The 17,680-nt window shown below is 49.2% G+C and overlaps 1 protein-coding gene across 14 annotated transcripts in view; it reads right to left on the reverse strand.

Moving 5' to 3' along the window:
• The window catches only part of STYXL1 (serine/threonine/tyrosine interacting like 1), a 32,811-nt gene that overhangs the window by 14,219 nt on the left and 912 nt on the right, over positions 1-17,680 (reverse strand). For 2 of the 14 annotated variants that reach the window (XM_070780068.1, XM_070780066.1), the window contains exons 2-6: positions 9,497-9,600; positions 8,530-8,591; positions 7,708-7,837; positions 5,110-5,211; positions 4,804-4,949 (exon numbers count right to left, since the gene is read on the reverse strand). In XM_070780068.1, coding sequence (XP_070636169.1) covers positions 4,804-4,949; positions 5,110-5,211; positions 7,708-7,837; positions 8,530-8,591; positions 9,497-9,599 — 543 coding nt within the window. In that variant the 5' untranslated portion in view covers position 9,600. Of the gene's footprint in view, positions 1-4,803; positions 4,950-5,109; positions 5,212-7,235; positions 7,640-7,707; positions 7,838-8,529; positions 8,592-8,798; positions 8,818-9,496; positions 9,601-16,523; positions 17,411-17,436; positions 17,585-17,680 lie in introns of those variants that run through there. The other 12 variants (XM_070780067.1, XM_070780069.1, XM_070780070.1 and 9 more) reach the window with 12 other exon arrangements.

A 17,680-nucleotide genomic window follows, 5' to 3' on the forward strand; every position in this document is an offset into this window, starting at 1 on the left:
GTCCATTTTAGTTCGCTGATTCCTAGAATGTCGACGTTCACTCTCGCCATCTCTTGTTGTGGATGTGACTGGTGATAGAAGCAAGGTCCGATGCTGTTCTGGGGATCTAATGTACAGCATGGTGACTACAGTTAACAACACAGTATTATATACTTGAAATTTTAACAAAATTTCTAGAAAGTACATCTTAAATGTTTCATCGCTCACACACACATAAATGGTAATTGTGTGAGGTGATGGATGTGCTCATTTTACTATGGTAATCATCTTGCAACATATGAAGTGAAAGTGTTAGTTGCTCAGTCCTGTCTGACTCTGTGGGACCCCATGGACTATAGCCCTCCAGGCTCCTTTGTCCATGGGATTCTCCAGGCAAGAATACTGGAGTGGGTAGCCATTCTCTTCTCCAGGAGATCTCCCTGACCCAGAGATCAAACCCAGGTATCCTGCATGTCAGGCAGATTCTCTACCATCTGAGCCACCAGGGAAGTGGCAACATATATGTGTATCAAATCATGTTGTATGCCTTATACTTACACAGTCTTATATGTCAATTATACCTCAATAAAGCTGGGGGGCTGGATCACAAAATTTGAGTGTTTCCAAGGAAAGATTATTAGAGCACCCATCAGGTGGTTAGAAACAATTATTAATAAAAATAATTATTAAACAATTATTAATGAGACTTATAAACAAGCCAGAGAAGCACACCAGTCTAAGACTGTTCTCAAAGCATGCCTCCAGAACTAATGAAAATTCCCCTAATGGTTCCTTGGGTGACCTCTTGTAGTTCAGATGTCTGTAATAAAACAGTGGATACTTGTTTATTGTTGGCATAGACTGAAAACTTACTTGTTATATTTAGTAATATAAAACCTAGGCATAACCTCACAAGAAAAAAAGAAAAAGAAATCCACTAGCATTGAATAAATTGATGTTTATTGAATATGATCTGGTGGTGGTGGTGGTTGTTCAGTCGCTGAGTTGTGTCTCTTTGTGACCCCATAGACTGTATGTAGCATGCCAGGCTTCCCTGTCCTTCACTGTATCCCAGAGTTTGCTCAGGCTCATGTCCATTGAGTCAGTGATGCTATCTAGCCATCTCATCCTCGGCTGCCCTCTTCTCCTTCTACCTTCAATCTTTCTCAGCATCAGGCTCTTTTCCAATGAGTTGGCTCTTTGCATCATTGGCCAAAGTTGTTGGAGCTTCCACTTCAGCATCAAATTTGGAAAACTCAGCTGTGGCCACAGGACTGATTTCATTCCAATCCCAAAGCAGGGCAATGCCAAAGAATGTTCAAACTGTCTAGAAACCCCCTATTTTTCACCAGTTTTCCATAGGAAATGCTAACCAATATAATTTTAAAGGTCAAACCAGTTCTAAACCACCTCTGGCTCCAAGTTCAACTCAGAAACAACATCTTAAGACCTCAAGCTAGTGTGCAGCCCACGTGCGCCTTTCAGAGCCTTGTGGCTTCAGCACACCTCCCCTCCCAGTGAACCCCCCACCAGCCCACACTCGTCCAAAACTGTCGACCTCAAAAGCTTTTTTATCAATAAGCAGACACCACCCCGAGTCAACCCCCAAGTCTGTGAGACATTCGGCCCTTCCACATGCGGGCAGGCAGGCCCACCACCTGCAAATGTGACCCAAAGCGCTCCCCAGGGTTCTGGGTGACCACCCCCTCAGGACGCTCAGCTTGCTGGAGCCAAGTGGACTCCTCCTGGTTTCACCTGGAGAATCTCACTCAGTCTCACCACAAATCTGTCAAGGATCTTCCTGATGCTTTCGAACCAGCCTACTTTCCCAATAGTTTTAAGGGCCGTGGGGGAGTGGGTGTGACATGGATAAAAAAATGCTCTGCTCTAAACAGCCACTGCCTGTTAATTCTAGAGGACAAAGTTTTGATAACCACGTCAACAAATGTAAGAGAAACCAGTATCACAAACTAACGTGTCCAAATTGAGCCCACTGCTTTCTCCCGACACAGCTATAGTCCATGGGGTCACAAATAGTTGGACATGACTTAGTGACTAGACAACAACATATAAAACAGGAAATTAGAAGTCACTCTGTCTAAAGTAGAGGGGCCATCTCAGAGTCTAAACTCCGTGCCTCCATCCCCCTGGTAGGAGTTCCTTGGGGAGCAGCAGAGACACGTCTGCTTCATAACGTGTCAAAACACATAACAGGAAGGGAGTGGGGCTTTCATTCTTGCCCCTGAATTAGTAACAAAAGTCCCGAAGTAGGGAGAAGCCAATCTAGGAACGTACATCCTACGAGGGCCTCGAACAAGCAGCATAGAACTCACCTGTCCAGGCCCTGCTAGATACCACCCCATCCCTCTTCCCAAACTACCTAAGAAGATGGGGCAAGGACCAGTCTCAGGGGTATACACGTCAGAACTGACCGAACTGTACATTCTAAGTATGTGCTGTTTTAACCTATGCCAATTCCAACTTCCTAAAGCTTTAAAAGAAAATAAAGGGGCTTTTGTGGTGATCCAGTGGTTAAGAATCTGCCTGCCAATGGTGAGGACAAGGGTTTGATCCCTGATCTGGGAAGATCCCACGTGCCACGGGATAACTAAGCCCATGCACTGCAACTACTGAAGCCCGTGCTCCGCAAAAAGAGAAGCCCCTGCAATGAGAGGCCCAAGCACCGCAACAAGAGCAGCCCCTGCTCTCCGCCCATGCACAGCAGCAAAGACCACTGCAGCCAAAAGTGAATATTAAAAAAAAGAAAAAGAAAGAAGGTGAGTTATGAGCATGTCATGTTTGCAGACAAGAAAGGCCCTCTTTCGTCCCTGCAAAGCCAGTAAGGACGCTCCTCTGGGAGAAAAGAGGGGTGCCTGGGGGGCCCGGGAAGACTGGCTGTACAGCTGCTGAGCTAAGAATCACAGTTCAGCGGAAGGTGACGAAGTGCCCTGGAGAGCGTCACACGCATACCCTGTGTTTGGGAACAGGTATGACCCCAGGCGTGGGTCCCCGCCTTTTCGCACGGGCTGGCTGGAGCAGCCGTGCCAGCAAGGCCAGGAGCAGCCTCATTCCCATCATCACACCCTCCGGGGGCTCATTCTGGGCTTCAGGTGAAGGAATGTGGATGGGGTGGGAGGTCGTGAGCTGCCAAGGGAAGGGAAGGGACCTGGGGGCATTCCTGTCAGGAATTCTCAGCTGGCTCTCTCTGAAGGATCCTTGGTAACAGATGGAAAGGAAACCAGCCTCAAAGGCCATCATCTGTGGCACACAGAACCAGGCGGGGCAAAATGAGAAGAAAGCACGTCCCCACCACTGATAAGCAGCCAGTCACACAAGACAGGGCCCACCCGGACCCCCAGCACCAAAGGGACCAGGACCGGAAGAGGGGAAGTAAGGAGGTATCCCTGAAGCTATCATACACTCCTCCCCATTCCCAGTCCCGAGCCCACAGACAATGGAAAGCTGCCCAACTCCAGGAAGGGAGAAGAAAGAAGACCTGGGTTGAGGCTAAACTAGTCTAGCCTGTACTGGACTGTTTTATTCCCTTTTAAAAAATTATTTCAAAAGTAGAGAGAATAATGTAACAAACCTCTGGATCTCTCACCCTTCAGCAAGCATTCATTATCAACTAATGGCCCATTTTGTTTCATATGTACCTCCAACTTCCTGACCCTCCCCAGATTATTTTGAAGGACATTCTAGACATCATGTTATTTTCATTATAAATATCTCATTATGTATCTCTAAAAGATAGAGACTCGCGTTTTCAGAAACATAGCCATAATAATGTCATCACAACCTTAAAAAATATATAATAATAATTCCTTGCTGTTCAGTCGCTCAGTTATGTCTGACTCTTTGTGACCCCGTGGACTGCAGCACACCAGGCTTCCCTGTCCATCACCAACTCCCAGAGCTTGCTCAGACTCATGTCCATCGAGTCAGTGATGCCATCCAACCCTCTCATCCTCTGTCGTCCCCTTCTCCTCTTGCCCTCAATCTTTCCCAGCATCAGGGTCTTTTCCAATGAGTCAGCTCTTCGCATCAGGTGGAACTCCTTACTATCACCAAATTCCAGTTCCTAGGCACACTTCTCCAGTTGTTTTATAATATGATGAAACTGAAATTTTTCATAACCGAGAGTGGTTGGAAAGTATGTTATCGGCCCATGATGCTGCCCACGGCGAGTGAGAGCACGGCTGAAGTAATCGCTAGAAAGAATGAGACCCCTGCAGGTCCACATTCCACTTCACTCCTGACTCTTCAAGAAACCGGATGCTATGAAATCCCCACAGGGATTGCCCCTGTCTGCCTGTCACTGCATCCCAGTGCTCACCTTATTCACCCTCTGGTTTGGCTCCGGACACCTTGTGTAACACCTCGGCCACACCTTGTCACAACCCTGGTCTCCCCCACTAGACAAAGGAATCCTTGTAGGCAGGGGCTGCTCTCTCACCCTTTCGTTGTATCCTCTGGACCCAGCCAGGGTTCATGAGGCCAGACGGCTAAGGATGGCCCCGCCTGTGTGGCTTTGACCACGGCCCATCACCCAGAACCCCCGCCGCGGATCCCTGCTCTCTAAACCGGCCTCATTGATGAAACGCCACACTGGCTCTGCCTCCATCCGGCACTTATAATTCATCACACTGGACTGGACTGCACCTCCTGGCTGCCCGAGTTCATTCCCAAGCCTCCGTCAACACCTCTTCCACCTTTTCCACGTCATCTGTCTCCTGCTTCTCCAGCCCTGCTCTCGACCCCTTCGGCCCCCAGGGAAAGGCCCCACTCCCGCCCGAGCCTGCCTGTGCTCGGTGCGCAGCTTGCCTGAGGCATCCAGATGATCTTCTGTGTCCGGAAGAAGTGATACATGGCCGAGAAGAGCTCGTAGCCTCCTCTCAGGATAAGGACGGGGTGGCGCGTGAGGTGGGTCAGGGCTCTGCCACACTCAACAGCCGCTCCAAGCACTATTCCTAAGAGCAGAGACCAAAGAGATGACTGTCCCCTCTGTGCTCACCGTGTGCCTAGAGGCCCAGTGGGCAGGCACTCCACTCTGGAAAACAATTATCGAGGAAACTGAAGTGAATATAAATAGAGATGAAAGCTACAATTAAAATTTAAAAAGCGATTCACCACCGAGTAAGCTGATCTTTGTCTGTAAACTCCAAGATTTCCTTTTCGTTTCCATACTCTTGCAAGGAAGGACGATCCAAGACAAGTGAAGTGTGCGCGTGCCTATGAAAGCGACAGTCGCTGGGTCATGTCCGACTCTGTGACCACACAGACTATACTCATGGAATTCTCCAGGCCAACACCGGTGTGGGTAGCCTTTCCCTTCTGCGGGGGATCTTCCCAACCCAGGTTTCCCACATTTCAGATGGATTCTTTACCAGCTGAGCCACATATATGTATATACAATATCATAAGTGATATACCACACAATTCATTCATTTAAAGTATATAAATTAACGTTTTTAATGTATTCCCAGTTATGCAACCATCACTGCGGTCAATTTCAGAACATTTTAATCACCTCCAAGAGAAACCATGTACCAGTTAGGGGGTTTCATTTCTCACTTCCCTGCAAACATTCAGCTCTAAGCAACCACTAACCTAATTTCTTACGGCTTGACCTATTTTGGACATTTTATAGAAATGGAATTGTATAAATGTGGCGTTCTGCATCTGGTTTCTTTCACTGGGCATGATGTTGTCAAAGTTCATCTATGTTGCAGCCAGTGTCAGCACTCCATCCTTTTTCACAGCTGAATAATATTCCTCTGTGTGGCTCTCCATGTCTGGTTTATCCACTGATCTGTTGATGACTACTTCAGGTGTTCCCATTTTGTGGCTATTATCAGACTGCCAGGAACACCCATGTACAAGGTTTCGTGTGCACATGTTCAACTTCTCTCTAGTATACACTATGGACAAAGAATGTTGCTTGCCATATCAGTAAACAAAGAACACTGTGGCCGTCAAGCCACTGGCCACTGCGGTCGTCCCTGACTGTGCAACCTTCCCCGAGTAAGCAAATCATCAGAGTGTGGTTTTGGGATTTGTTGTTCTGTGATTGTGATTTCTTACTGAGTAAGGATGGTGACTCCGTAGTGCTAAAGTGAGGTCAGGTACAGAGTGTAGAGGGGATTGTTTTCACCGACCACCATTTCCTAGGACTTCAGGGTTCAGCCGACAATCCTAGGATTGCAGACCAGGGACGAGTGTAGCAAAGAGGGGACAATTTCCTGGCTAAGGGCCTCCTGGGAAAACTGGTGTTATTACAGGCGGAAGCCTAACGCCACCCAGTGGCCACTGGTATGAGTGCCCAGCCCATGGAACTCATCCACCCCTATCGGTCACTGAGCCGGCCGGCAGCAGCAACGCGTGGTCAGCCCAAAGCAGGGGCTGAATGGAGAATGCAGCGGAGCCTCAGTGAAGCAGACTGGAACTGGCCGCGGTCCAGCTCAAGGATGAAGTGACTGTTCTCCAGGATCACTCGGGTTTGAATCCTGGCCCCACCACTTACTAGGTGTGGTGGTTTAAAAACTCTTCCCACAAACGCTTTCAAATGCTTCCCTTTAGTTTAATTCCCCTCTCCTGTAGGGGTTGGAGAAGGAAATGGCAACCCGCTCCAGTGTTCTTGCCTGGAGAATCCCAGGGACAGGGGAGCCTGGTAGGCTGACGTCTATGGGGTCACACAGAATCGGACACGACTGAAGCGACTTAGCAGCAGCAGCAGCAGCCTGTAGGGGTGGGCTGTACTCAGTGACTTGCTTCTAATGAACAGAATGTGACCTAGTATTTCCATCTCAAGACCAGGTCATAAATAGGCACGTAGCTGTCCCCTTCTCTCCCTCTGTCTTGGCCCATTCCCTCTGGGGAAACCAGCTGCCCTGTCGTGAGGCCGTCTAAGCAGCCCTCTGCATAAGTTCCTGCAGTGAGGAACAGAGGACTCCTGGCTATTCCCACGGGAGTGACCATCTCGGAGGCATGTCATCCTGGCCCCATCTCACCTTCTCGGGACAGCAGCCTGGCTGACGTCATGTCTACAGCCTCAGGATAGGCAAGAATCTCCCAGCTAAGTGCTCCCGAATGCCACAGAAACAAGCAGACAACTAACGATTATGGTATTAAACTACTGACTTTGGGGGTAATTTGTTACATAGCAGTAGAAACCCACGGTCCCAGACATGGGGAACGACTTATTTCACCTTCCTGGACTCCAGTTTCCTCCCCTATAAAACAGAGACGTTACTTACTAGGAGACCACTCTCCACGGCCTTTCATGTTTCTACATGTCCTCTGAACAAAGGCGCTGGCTTTTCAAGGATATCTGTGTAATAAACAGCCTCGGATGATAGAGACAGTTCCTCCCTCCAGAGTCAAGGGCAGGCAGGCTTTCTGCATGTTTGTTAGAAAAGATTTAGGCCCCCTAAGCTCAGAGGTCTCTAACACCACCACCCACTGTCTTCTGGCCACTTTTATTGCTCTGAGAAATAAAGTCTTTTATCTCTGAGCCAGGAGCTTCAGGTCTTGTGCCAGCATCCATGAAACCATGGCAGGCTTACTTGTCACCTTGCAAAGAAGGAAACAACCCAGACCCTTCCCAGGTTCTGACACTGCCATGCCCATAGGGCTGCTCTGTAGAGGTGGCCCAGGCAGAGCTCCCGGCATGTGGCAAAGGCGCTCAGTAGCTTAACTCTTCGTCCTGCTGCTCTGGTAAAGACTCACTGTGCTTGCCGTCATCAGTGCTGTCGTCTTTCAGCATTAGCTCCAGGGAGATGGTGTTGTTATCGTATACCACACAGTATTCCACACACTCCAGATCCACAGACTCCGGGATTAGATATTTGCCTGCCCTCTAAAGAAACCACCGGAGAAGCCTGTTGGCGGGTGGGTTAGACTGAGCCCACACGCCCTGCACACCAGCACGGGGAGGAGCCCAGGTGGGACAGCTCCCCCTTCCTTGACTACACACAGGCCCGGAAGCCCTGAGAGTGGACCAGAGAGGCTGCCACGTTCCAAGAGTCTTCCACACCCATGGTCCCCCCTGGGAGAAGCTGTCCACGGCTGACTGGACCAGAGACGATACCCTGGCCAAAGAACAGTGGTCTAGTGACCAGCCCACAGCTGATTAGGAGCCCTGGCACAGGTGCTGAGAGAGCAGCTGCAGCCACTGGAACTACTGACATCCTCTGGAGAAGAGTGTGGGCGATGGAGACCAAATCCAAAATCTGCCATGAAGAGGGAAGTAAGCAGACAGGCCTGAATGGGCAAAAGTCACAACCCCAGGGTTCATAACATTGCCTGGCACATCAAAGAATTAAATAAACATTTCTTAATGAAGCTGTTGACCATGGGGGACAGGGAGAGGCCTCAGGGAGTATGTGACAGTGTCAGAGACCCTTGTGGTGGACACACGGGGTCCTGCCCCTGCCGCCCACGGTGTCCAGTAGGAGGTGCCCCTCCTGGACCTCGGATAAACCCTCCCATTCTTCCGGCCCTCCAGTAAGGTAGCCCGTCCGCCCCACGCTCGGGCTCTTGTCAGTATACCTTCTTCACAAGGAGTGCTGTAATCACGTGGCTTTCATCATACTCCCGTTTGGACCGCACATCTGAAAAGGAAAAGCATCGAATGAGTAACTGCTTTTGCAAAGGAACACATGACCAATGAGAGCGCTAAAATACGTTAAAGTAAAACAATGAGCCACAAACAGAGATAATAGCTCTAATACAAATAACCAACAAAATCTTGTATCCAGAATTTGTAAAGAACTTAGAAATCAATGGGGGAAAAAAACTACATCTGAAGACATCTTTACCTTCAGATACAGCTCAAGAGTACCTCCAAGGCTGACTCCAGCCCTTGTGAAGTGTCTGCCTGAGGACACTCAAGGCCGCCAAAGAACTTACTGCTTGCTCCAGCTGGCACCTGAAGACAGGGCCCCTGCCCCCGCCTCTGAGGAGGGTAGAGCCTAGCTTCGATAAGCACCAGTTAGCGAGCCCCCTTGGGTCTCACATGGTCCAACTCCCACCCAGTTCGTAGTTTTCACTTCCCTGACTCTGAGCCCCACATTCCCCTTCTCTACTCCCTCATTCTCCATCACAAAGGCCTCTGTGCAAACTGGAGTCCTGTTCACTCTGGGCTCCTCCCTATTGCAATAGTACACTACCGATTAAATTAGATCATTAAATCAGAATTTAATGATCTAATAACAAAAATGAACTAACTACACTCTAGCTCCATGCAACAACATAAGTGAATCTTCATCGCATAGTCTTGAGCAAAGGTCAGAGACATGGTCTATCTGGCTTAAAAACAAGTGAAACTGGGACTTCCCTGGTGGTCCAGTGGTTAAGAAGCCCTCTTCCAAAGCAGGGGGTGCAGGTTCGATCCCTAAGATTCCACATGCTGTGGAACCACTAAGCCCTCACACTACAACTAGAGAGTCTGCCCACCGCCACGGAAGACCCCACCTGCCACAGCTAAGACCTACACACCCATAAATAAAGTACTCACCCAATAAACAGAGGTAGTTGGGTTCAGTTAATCTGGATAGTTTTGTGACCTGATTCAAGATGTTATAAAGCTCTGTTGGTTCACACAAAACCAAACCGGTCATCCTACAGGAAAGAATCCATAACGTATTAATAAAAGCTCAGTGAAGTGAAAGTCGCTCAGTTGTGTCCAACTCTTTGCGACCCCATGGACTATTCAGTCCATGGAATTCTCCAGGCCAGAATATTATTGAGTGGGTAGCCTTTCCCTTTTCCAGGGGATCTTCCCAACCCAGGGATCGAACCCAGGTCTCCCGCATTGCAGGTGGATTCTTTATCAGCTGAGCCACAAGGGAAGCCCAAGAATACTGGCGTGGGTAGCCTATTCCTTCTCCAAGGGATCTTCCCAACCCAGGAATTGAACCACAGTCTCCTGCATTTCAGGCAAATTCTTTACCAACTGAGCTATCAGGGAAGCCCAAAAGCTTAGTACATCTTTCTATTTTAGATGAAGGACTACCAAGTAAGATAATTAAACTTTCTTAACATGTGTTCAAACAAAGGTGAAAATAATCACCAAAGTGATCAAGGAAACTTCAAAAACTGAAAGTGAAATGTGTGTAGGGGAGATAAACATTGCACACAACATATCTGAATAAAACAGGTTGTAAAACAGTCACCAATTCATTTCTTCTTTCAGTAAATCATCACTGAACACCTACTACATGCCAGGCACTGGAAATAACTGTGGTCAACTAGACCCACCCTCATGAAGATTACAGTCAAGCGTGGAATGCAGACATTGGACCAAAAAATACTTCGTTAAGCAGGGAAAGCATTATAAAAGGGTCAGCATCCAGTGTCACAGGAGGTGCCAACAGGAGGGCCTCGCCTAGTCGGGGGATGGGTGGTCAGAGAAGGGCTGTCTGAGATGTGATTGCTGAGACAGGAGCTTAGGCAAGACTTAGGCAGGTGGAGGAGGGAGAGAGGATGAAGGAGGTGGGGACACTCCTGAGAGCAGGAGGGAACTTAGCACCTGAGGTTTCCAAAGGAGCCTGGGGTGACGACAGTGGGAAGAGAGTGATGACGGAGACCCTGGGGAGGCTGGTGCAGGTCCCTTGTGAGGGGCCTTGTGGGCTTATTGTAAAGATCGTGGTGCTTCGTGGAAGGCGGCTCATCGCTCACTGGTACTGACAGAACTGCCCGGCCAGCCTGGGCTGTGGCTCCTGCTTACAGGGCTGCTCTTGGTTCCTGGGCACAACAGTCTCTGCTGCCCCCGGACACTGAGGGGAGAAGGCCTGTGCAGAAGCTTCCTGCAAGGAGGTTACCTTTTAGCCGGGGTGGGAGCGACCAGGAGCAGCCAGCAGACCTCTGCAGGCCAGTCAAGTCCAGGGACAATCTTGCTCAAGTGGACAGTTAGGGTCCACTTCAGAATTGCCAATACGATGCTCCCCAGAAAGGCTAACCCCTCATCTTGGGCCCTGAACCTTCTCGCCTCCTCCAGCACCTCAGTTCTCAGCCTCCCCTCCAACACCATCAGTTTCGGTCTCCATGTAGGTCATTCCCAGTGGCGTGCCAGCATCCTCCGTGCCTGTCTCTGTTCCCTTTGTCACCTGAGACCTTTCAAAAGGGATATGTCTACACGGCCTCCACTTCCTCACCTCTGAACTCTAGACTGAACGCCTGTTGTGCCACTTATTCTTGGCTGCCTGACCTCAGGGAATAATTAGCCTTTTGTGCCTCAGTTTCTGCCTCTGTTAAATGGGGGTAAAAATAGTATTGCCGTTTCTGTAGAACAAGGATAATAGTACTTGTTGTGTGTGGATCAATGAAATTACACACGGAAGACATTCTGAGCAGGGAGGAAGGGCTCGGTAACTGTTAGCTATTGGTACAAATTTCTCCCCTGGAACTTCTAACCCCAAACCACAGAAACTGCTCTTATCAAGGTCATCACAAATACTCCTCCTGCCTAATCCATTTAGTCATTCCTCTGTAACCCACTTGAATGCCTCCTTCCCCAAACACTCTCCGCTCCCAGGACCCCCCACTCTCTAGGCTTCCCACTTCCCTCTCAGATGGCTCCAACTCTCCCCACGAGCACACCCTCAGACACAGTCATCTCCTCTCTTCTCTACCTACACTCTCACTCTGGGACAGAGCTTCTCAGCCTTGGTACCACTGACATGCGAGGCCAGGTAATTCTTGGTGGTGGGGCTGACCTGTGCACCACGGGATGTTTAGCAGGATCCCCAGCCCCTTCCAGCAGAAGCCAGTACCAACTCCCACCCTCCAATTACAAATGTTTCCAGACGTCACCAAATGTCCCCTGCAAGAAGGGCAAAGTCACCGTTAGTTGACAACCACCACTCCCCTAGAGTCTAGGGGATTCATCCAGTCCCTGGAAGACCCCCTGTATACCAATGACTCCCAAATCATAGCCTCTACTTGACCTCTCCACTGAGCTCCAGGCTCCATGTGGATGCCTGATAGGTAGCTCAAGTATAATGTAGCCAGAAAAGAAGGTTTAAATTACACAAGCCCACATCTCCAATATCTTCTTGTCTTTTAGTCTTCCCTGTCTCAATAAACAGCACCATTATCCACCAAGTTACTCGAGGTCACATGTCTAATCCCTCATTTCCCTCCCATTAGCTCCCATCTATTAGCTCTACAACCTCAATATATTGGGCTTCCCAGGTGGCTTCATAGTAAAGAATCTGCCTGCCAATGTAGGAGACGCAGGTTTGAGCCCTGGGTCGGGAAGATCCCCTGGCGAAGGAAATGCCAAGCCACTCTAGTATTCTTGCCTGGAAAACCCATGGACAGAGGAGCCTGGTGGGTTATAGTCCATGAGGTCCCAAAAGAGTCGGACATGACTTAGTGACTAAGCAACAACACCTAAATATATATATTCCAAGCCCATCTCCAGGGGGCTAGCAAAGTACTAGCATTCTAGACCAAAGTACTAGCATCTCTCTCCCAAGGACACAGTACTTGCCAATTGGGCTTTTTGCTTCTGCTTTCTCCCTATAGTCTAAACTTCACATGGCAGTCAGGGTGACCCTTGTGAAGTATGAGTTCATTGTCTTCACCTGTACTCACTCATTTGCTTATTTTTATCATCAGTCTCCTCATAGTGGAATTTATGGCTCATAAGAGTGGGGGCCTTGCCCTTCTTGTTCACTGCAGTACCCCCACATGGTGCCCAGGATTTCTGATGCAGACCAATGCTCAGTCAGCACGTGTTTAACCAATACATTATTACTAGTCACCATTCCTGCCTTCACCAATGGGCCCATCCTGACCTAATGCCATACACCTAGATGCCACACACAGAGCCCTCCTAAAGGACCTCCCAACTCATCCCCCCAGGTCCTCTGCCTCTGAAAGTCCTGATCTCAGGCCATTTTGGAGGCAGTGAGCATCAGGGAATGGGGATGGACTCTGTGTCCAGTCCCCAAACTTCACGAAGCCAACCTAAAAGCGATCACTCAGAGTCCATCCTCACCCTCCCACCTGCTTCTCCCCATGACAACCTCCATCTCTTCATTCACTAGCTAACACACTGTCTCTGGGCTTTCAGGTAAAAACCTAGTCTAGCCCCAGGAGTCAACTCCTTCTGACATCTCTCCTTCCCAAAGGGTGCACTCCCACTTGTCAGGCAAGATCTGCCTCACCTGCTGGCAAACCTCAGGAGGGTGTGCACTGTCCTGCCCCTAACAGCACACTCCTGAGAGAAGACGCAGCCCTGTAAGCCACAGTGAGAAGCGCCACTGGACTGGGCAGGCAGAGGACTGGACACAGCTAACAGCCCTTCCAGCGCAACTCCACACTCGTTTTTGTTTCTTTTTTTTGGCTACACTGAGCATCAGGAGGCATCGTAGGTCCCTGACTCAGGATCAAACCTGTGCCCCCGCCAGTGGAAACATGGAGTCCTAGTCACTGGACCACCAGGGAATTCCTGCTCCAAACTCTGAAGGGTATGAGAGGTTCTTGGCTCCACCATTTAGGTCCTAAGAATAATTTGATATCGAACTTTTATATAGAACCATAAAACAAATACTGATGAGGTGCTAAGCCAGGCTTGTGCCCCACCTTCTGCTCCTGACATGGGTTCCTGGATATGCCCAAGCTCTGGACCCAGCTTTGCTTTCATTTCCCTGACCTCTGGCTGGCCCAGGGGACTGGAGCCTCTGCTCTCAACTCAGAACTGCCACCATCAGCATCTCAGCTCTTGGGAGCTCCTGGCCAGCAGCTCCAGGCTGCCTCTGCTTCACCAGTCCACCACCTCCTCGCGCTCTGCTGGCATGTAACTTGGAAAGCCAAGTCCTTTGATGCCCAGCAGGGATGGGCCACAACTGAAAATTAAGCTATATAAACATAGTTCTGTTTTAAAATGTACGTCCCCAATTTCCAATATTCTAGGGTCCCTAGAGGGAAATAAAACTCTCATACAGGTTGGACAATTAAATCTTTCTAATTCTTCATTTTAGCTCCAAGGATATGAAAGATATAAAATACTTCACTTGAGTAAAATACTTCACTTGTGGTACAATTTTAGGGTTGAAGAGAAGATAAGTTAGCACAGAATATGTGCACCTAAGAGCAAAACTTTGATAGCTCGTGACCGCGGTCCAAAGCCTCTCGCAAGGAACAAAATGGTCAGTATGCGTGCTTATGCATGGCTCGTGTGGGGTGCAGCAAGGAGGGTATCGGTGTGTTTCCTATATTGTGCATAAAGATATACAATGAAGAACGAGAAAAATTAATCTATAGTGATAGAAATCAGGAAGTCAGGTATTTCTATTTTCTGGGGGACTGGGACATAAGGGAACTGTCTGGAATAAAGAAAATGTTCCTATAGCTTGTTTTGGGTGGTGGTTACAAGACTACAAACTGTCAAAACTATCAAACTGCACACTTAAGATCTGGATACTGTATCGTATGTAAACTATATGGCAGTTTTTGTAATCCCCTGAAATATGAGGACACTTCTCTACTTTGGGTGGGGATGGCCCAACAGAGAATTTGGGAGGTAAGGGTTCCCTGCCCTAGAGATGCTGACAGGGGCTGACTGACTTGGCAGGGATGGGGAGAAGTCCCACCCCCAGATGTAGCAGTGAACATGAGAATCTGACTCAAGTTCCTCTCCTGTGGCCTCAACTCTCCCCTCTACAGGGACAACTTCAGCCCTGGCCTCTCTCAGGAGTCTCAATCCCATACTGCCTCTTGGAGTAATCCCCCAAGTGTCCACTGACATTTTTATGTGGACAATTCATCACCACTTCCAATTCAGCCCATCTAAAATAGAGCTCTTTTTCTCCACACAGCTGTCCTTCCACACAACTTCTCTCAGGCTGAGTTCCCACAGCACTTTTATTTAAATCCAGATAGGCACAAACAATTCTTATCAATTCTTCCCCCTCCCTTATTGGCCCCACTTCCCCATTTCTAAAACTACCATCAAAACTCAGATTATGTATCATCTCCTAAGACTCTTGCTGGAGAAGGCAATGGCACCCCACTCCAGTACTCTTGCCTGGAAAATCCCATGGACGGAGGAGCCTGGTAGGCTGCAGTCCATGGGGTCGCTAGGAGTCGGACACGACTGAGCGACTTCACTTTCACTTTTCACTTTCATGAATTGGAGAAGGAAATGGCAACCCACTCCAGTGTTCTTGTCTGGAGAATCCCAGGGATGGGGGAGCCTGGTGGGTTGCCGTCTCTGGGGTCACACAGAGTTGGACATGACTGAAGACTCTTGCAGCACAGAAGCTACAAGAAGAACAAGGTTAGTCTCTCAAAATACTATGGAAGATAAGCCTTCTGAACAACCTCCCTGCCTTGCACATTTTCCCCTTGGAATCTTTGACATACCAAGGTCGGTCTAATCTTCCTCAAACACAGTTCTGGTGGCATCACAAAAGCCTCTGACAAACACTTGCTTCCCAAGCAATAAAACACAAACTTCTCCGCTAACATGCATAAACCCTACACAATCTGGGGTTTCCAGTCTTGTATCTAAAACCACTTGACTCTCCCCAAATTCAGAAACCCACTCTCAACCTGGTCAGGTGCTGGACAATACAGAGATAAAAGTACCTGACTGCACGATGCTTTCAGTTCCAGTGGTAAGATACAGGGGTAAACAATTAACAAGAGAACACAGTCAGTGATACAATAAAGGACACTGTTCTCATGTCCCAACTCCCAACAGAAATGATCTGTTCACTGTCCCCTCCTACAGGTTTTCCTTTGGGCTCTTTTCCCTTTCTTTCTCATCTGAACACTTTCTATTGTTAAATGCCCAACTCTCAGTGCCCCTCCTTTGGGAACTCCAAAGCCCACGTGCAAGGATCTCTCCCTCCTGTGGCGCTGAACGGTCTAACTCTTGTTCTTCCTTTACATCTTAGCTTAGATGTTTCATCCTCCAAAGTCCTCTCTCACACGGCCCCCACCTCCACCCCAAATCTGAGTTAGATAGTCCTCCTTTGTGAAGGAAAGCTACACGGCTCAAAATAGCCTGGAGTTAAAACTCCCCTCCAATGGTGGGGTCTTCCCCAGCATTCTATACAGAACAAAGAACTCCCCGACCCCCCCTCGCCCCCCGAAGGAAGGAATGGACGTTAAGATTGATTACGTCCAGCTCCCAGCCAGTCCCAGTCTTCAGCCGGCCTCAGGAATTCCTTGCCCTTGTTGTTAAAAGTTAACTAATCCAAACAATCTTGAAGAAAAACAGCCCCCTCGAGACAATGTATTTCCGCATCCATGTTGCCTGTATACCTCCTCTTTTCTCCACTTAGGGCAGCAGCTCACTCATCTGACTGCTGCCCCTTCTCGCCTCATTAAAGGTGATCTGTTCCTGTAGAGTATAGGTCTCATTCTTTCTCCAAACCTCGCTTTCTCTGACTCCCTTAACGTACACTTTGTGTTCCCACAGCCCCTCATAATTCTCTAGTGTTGCCCATATCATGCTGCTTGCAATGTACCTGTCTCACTAGACTGTGAGCTCCTTAAAGGCAGAAAATGTGTGGATCCTCGCTCACCTGTGAAGCAAGTGATCTTAGTAGCTCAATGAACAAACGGAAAGGAGGCAGGGAAGAGTAAGCCCGTCATCACGCGCACCCTCCTACTTGTATGTTCGTCAGTACTTGGGCTAACTGTTCTTTTTCACCTCCTGCTACCCCGTTCCCAAGTAGGCTGTCATCGGTTCCCCCTCACTGGGTTTGCACACTTCTCCAAGGTAACAACCTGCAACACACCGATCTGCCCCACTTGACCCTGAACTTTTGGAGGGCAAGGAGGTCTCTGCACCCCCAGAAAATAGCAGCAGGACAAACGAAGCTTCTGAGTATACTGATACATTTGAATGGAAAGCTTCCAGTGAGCAAAAACCATGTCTTCACTTTGTCTGTGGTAGACTCTGAACAAATCCACTAACTGTGCTCAACATGGTTTCTTGGCTCCTAAAGCTGAAACGATGTGGCCAGGTTGACAGCATTGCTGGGCCGACCAGAGGTGAAGGGACGGCGTGACTTTGCAAGTTTTATCACCTGGATATCTGTTACCGCATCTATAAACTCTAGCGATGAGTCAGTGCTCAGGGTCTGTCATTCTCGGGAGTGGTGTCCCTAAAGCTTTGTAAACTTAATAGAAGGTCCTGGGCATCATGAGGAACGACAAGTGGACGGACTGTGTGTAATCAGGGGTGGTGCACAGGATTGACAAATTAGAGGAGCCCCCATCCTCCACCTCAATCCCGGGGCTCTCAACCTCCCCTCCCCCATTTCCTTTCCAGAGCTTTCCAGAGTTCGGAGCCCCTCCAGTCCCCAGGGACAGGATGGGTGGGTTTGGCTGAGCTGGCGGAGGGGAAGAGCGGCTCGGATCGCACCCATTCCGTCGGGCCTCCGACCTGACCTCGGCCGGTCGCCCTGTCAGAGCCTCTGTCTGGGGCCCCACCTGCAAAATGGCTCCTCTAAGGCTCTCCAAGCCTACAGCCCGTCTTCTTCCACCTCTCGAGTGCGGACTCTCCCTCCCACTCTGACCGCGTCTCCCTCACAGGCCGCACGCAACACGACCAGCGCTATGACCCAGCCCAGGACTGCGCTCCGGGAAGCACCCTTCTTCGGGCCTCCTAGAAAGCCCGGATGTGGCCGAGATACCGCGAGAGCTGGGACGTGGGGGCGCCGGAAGCAGCGCCGCT

This window comes from Bos indicus, chromosome 25 (assembly GCF_029378745.1).
Source record: "Bos indicus isolate NIAB-ARS_2022 breed Sahiwal x Tharparkar chromosome 25, NIAB-ARS_B.indTharparkar_mat_pri_1.0, whole genome shotgun sequence".
Taxonomy (NCBI): domain Eukaryota; kingdom Metazoa; phylum Chordata; class Mammalia; order Artiodactyla; family Bovidae; genus Bos; species Bos indicus.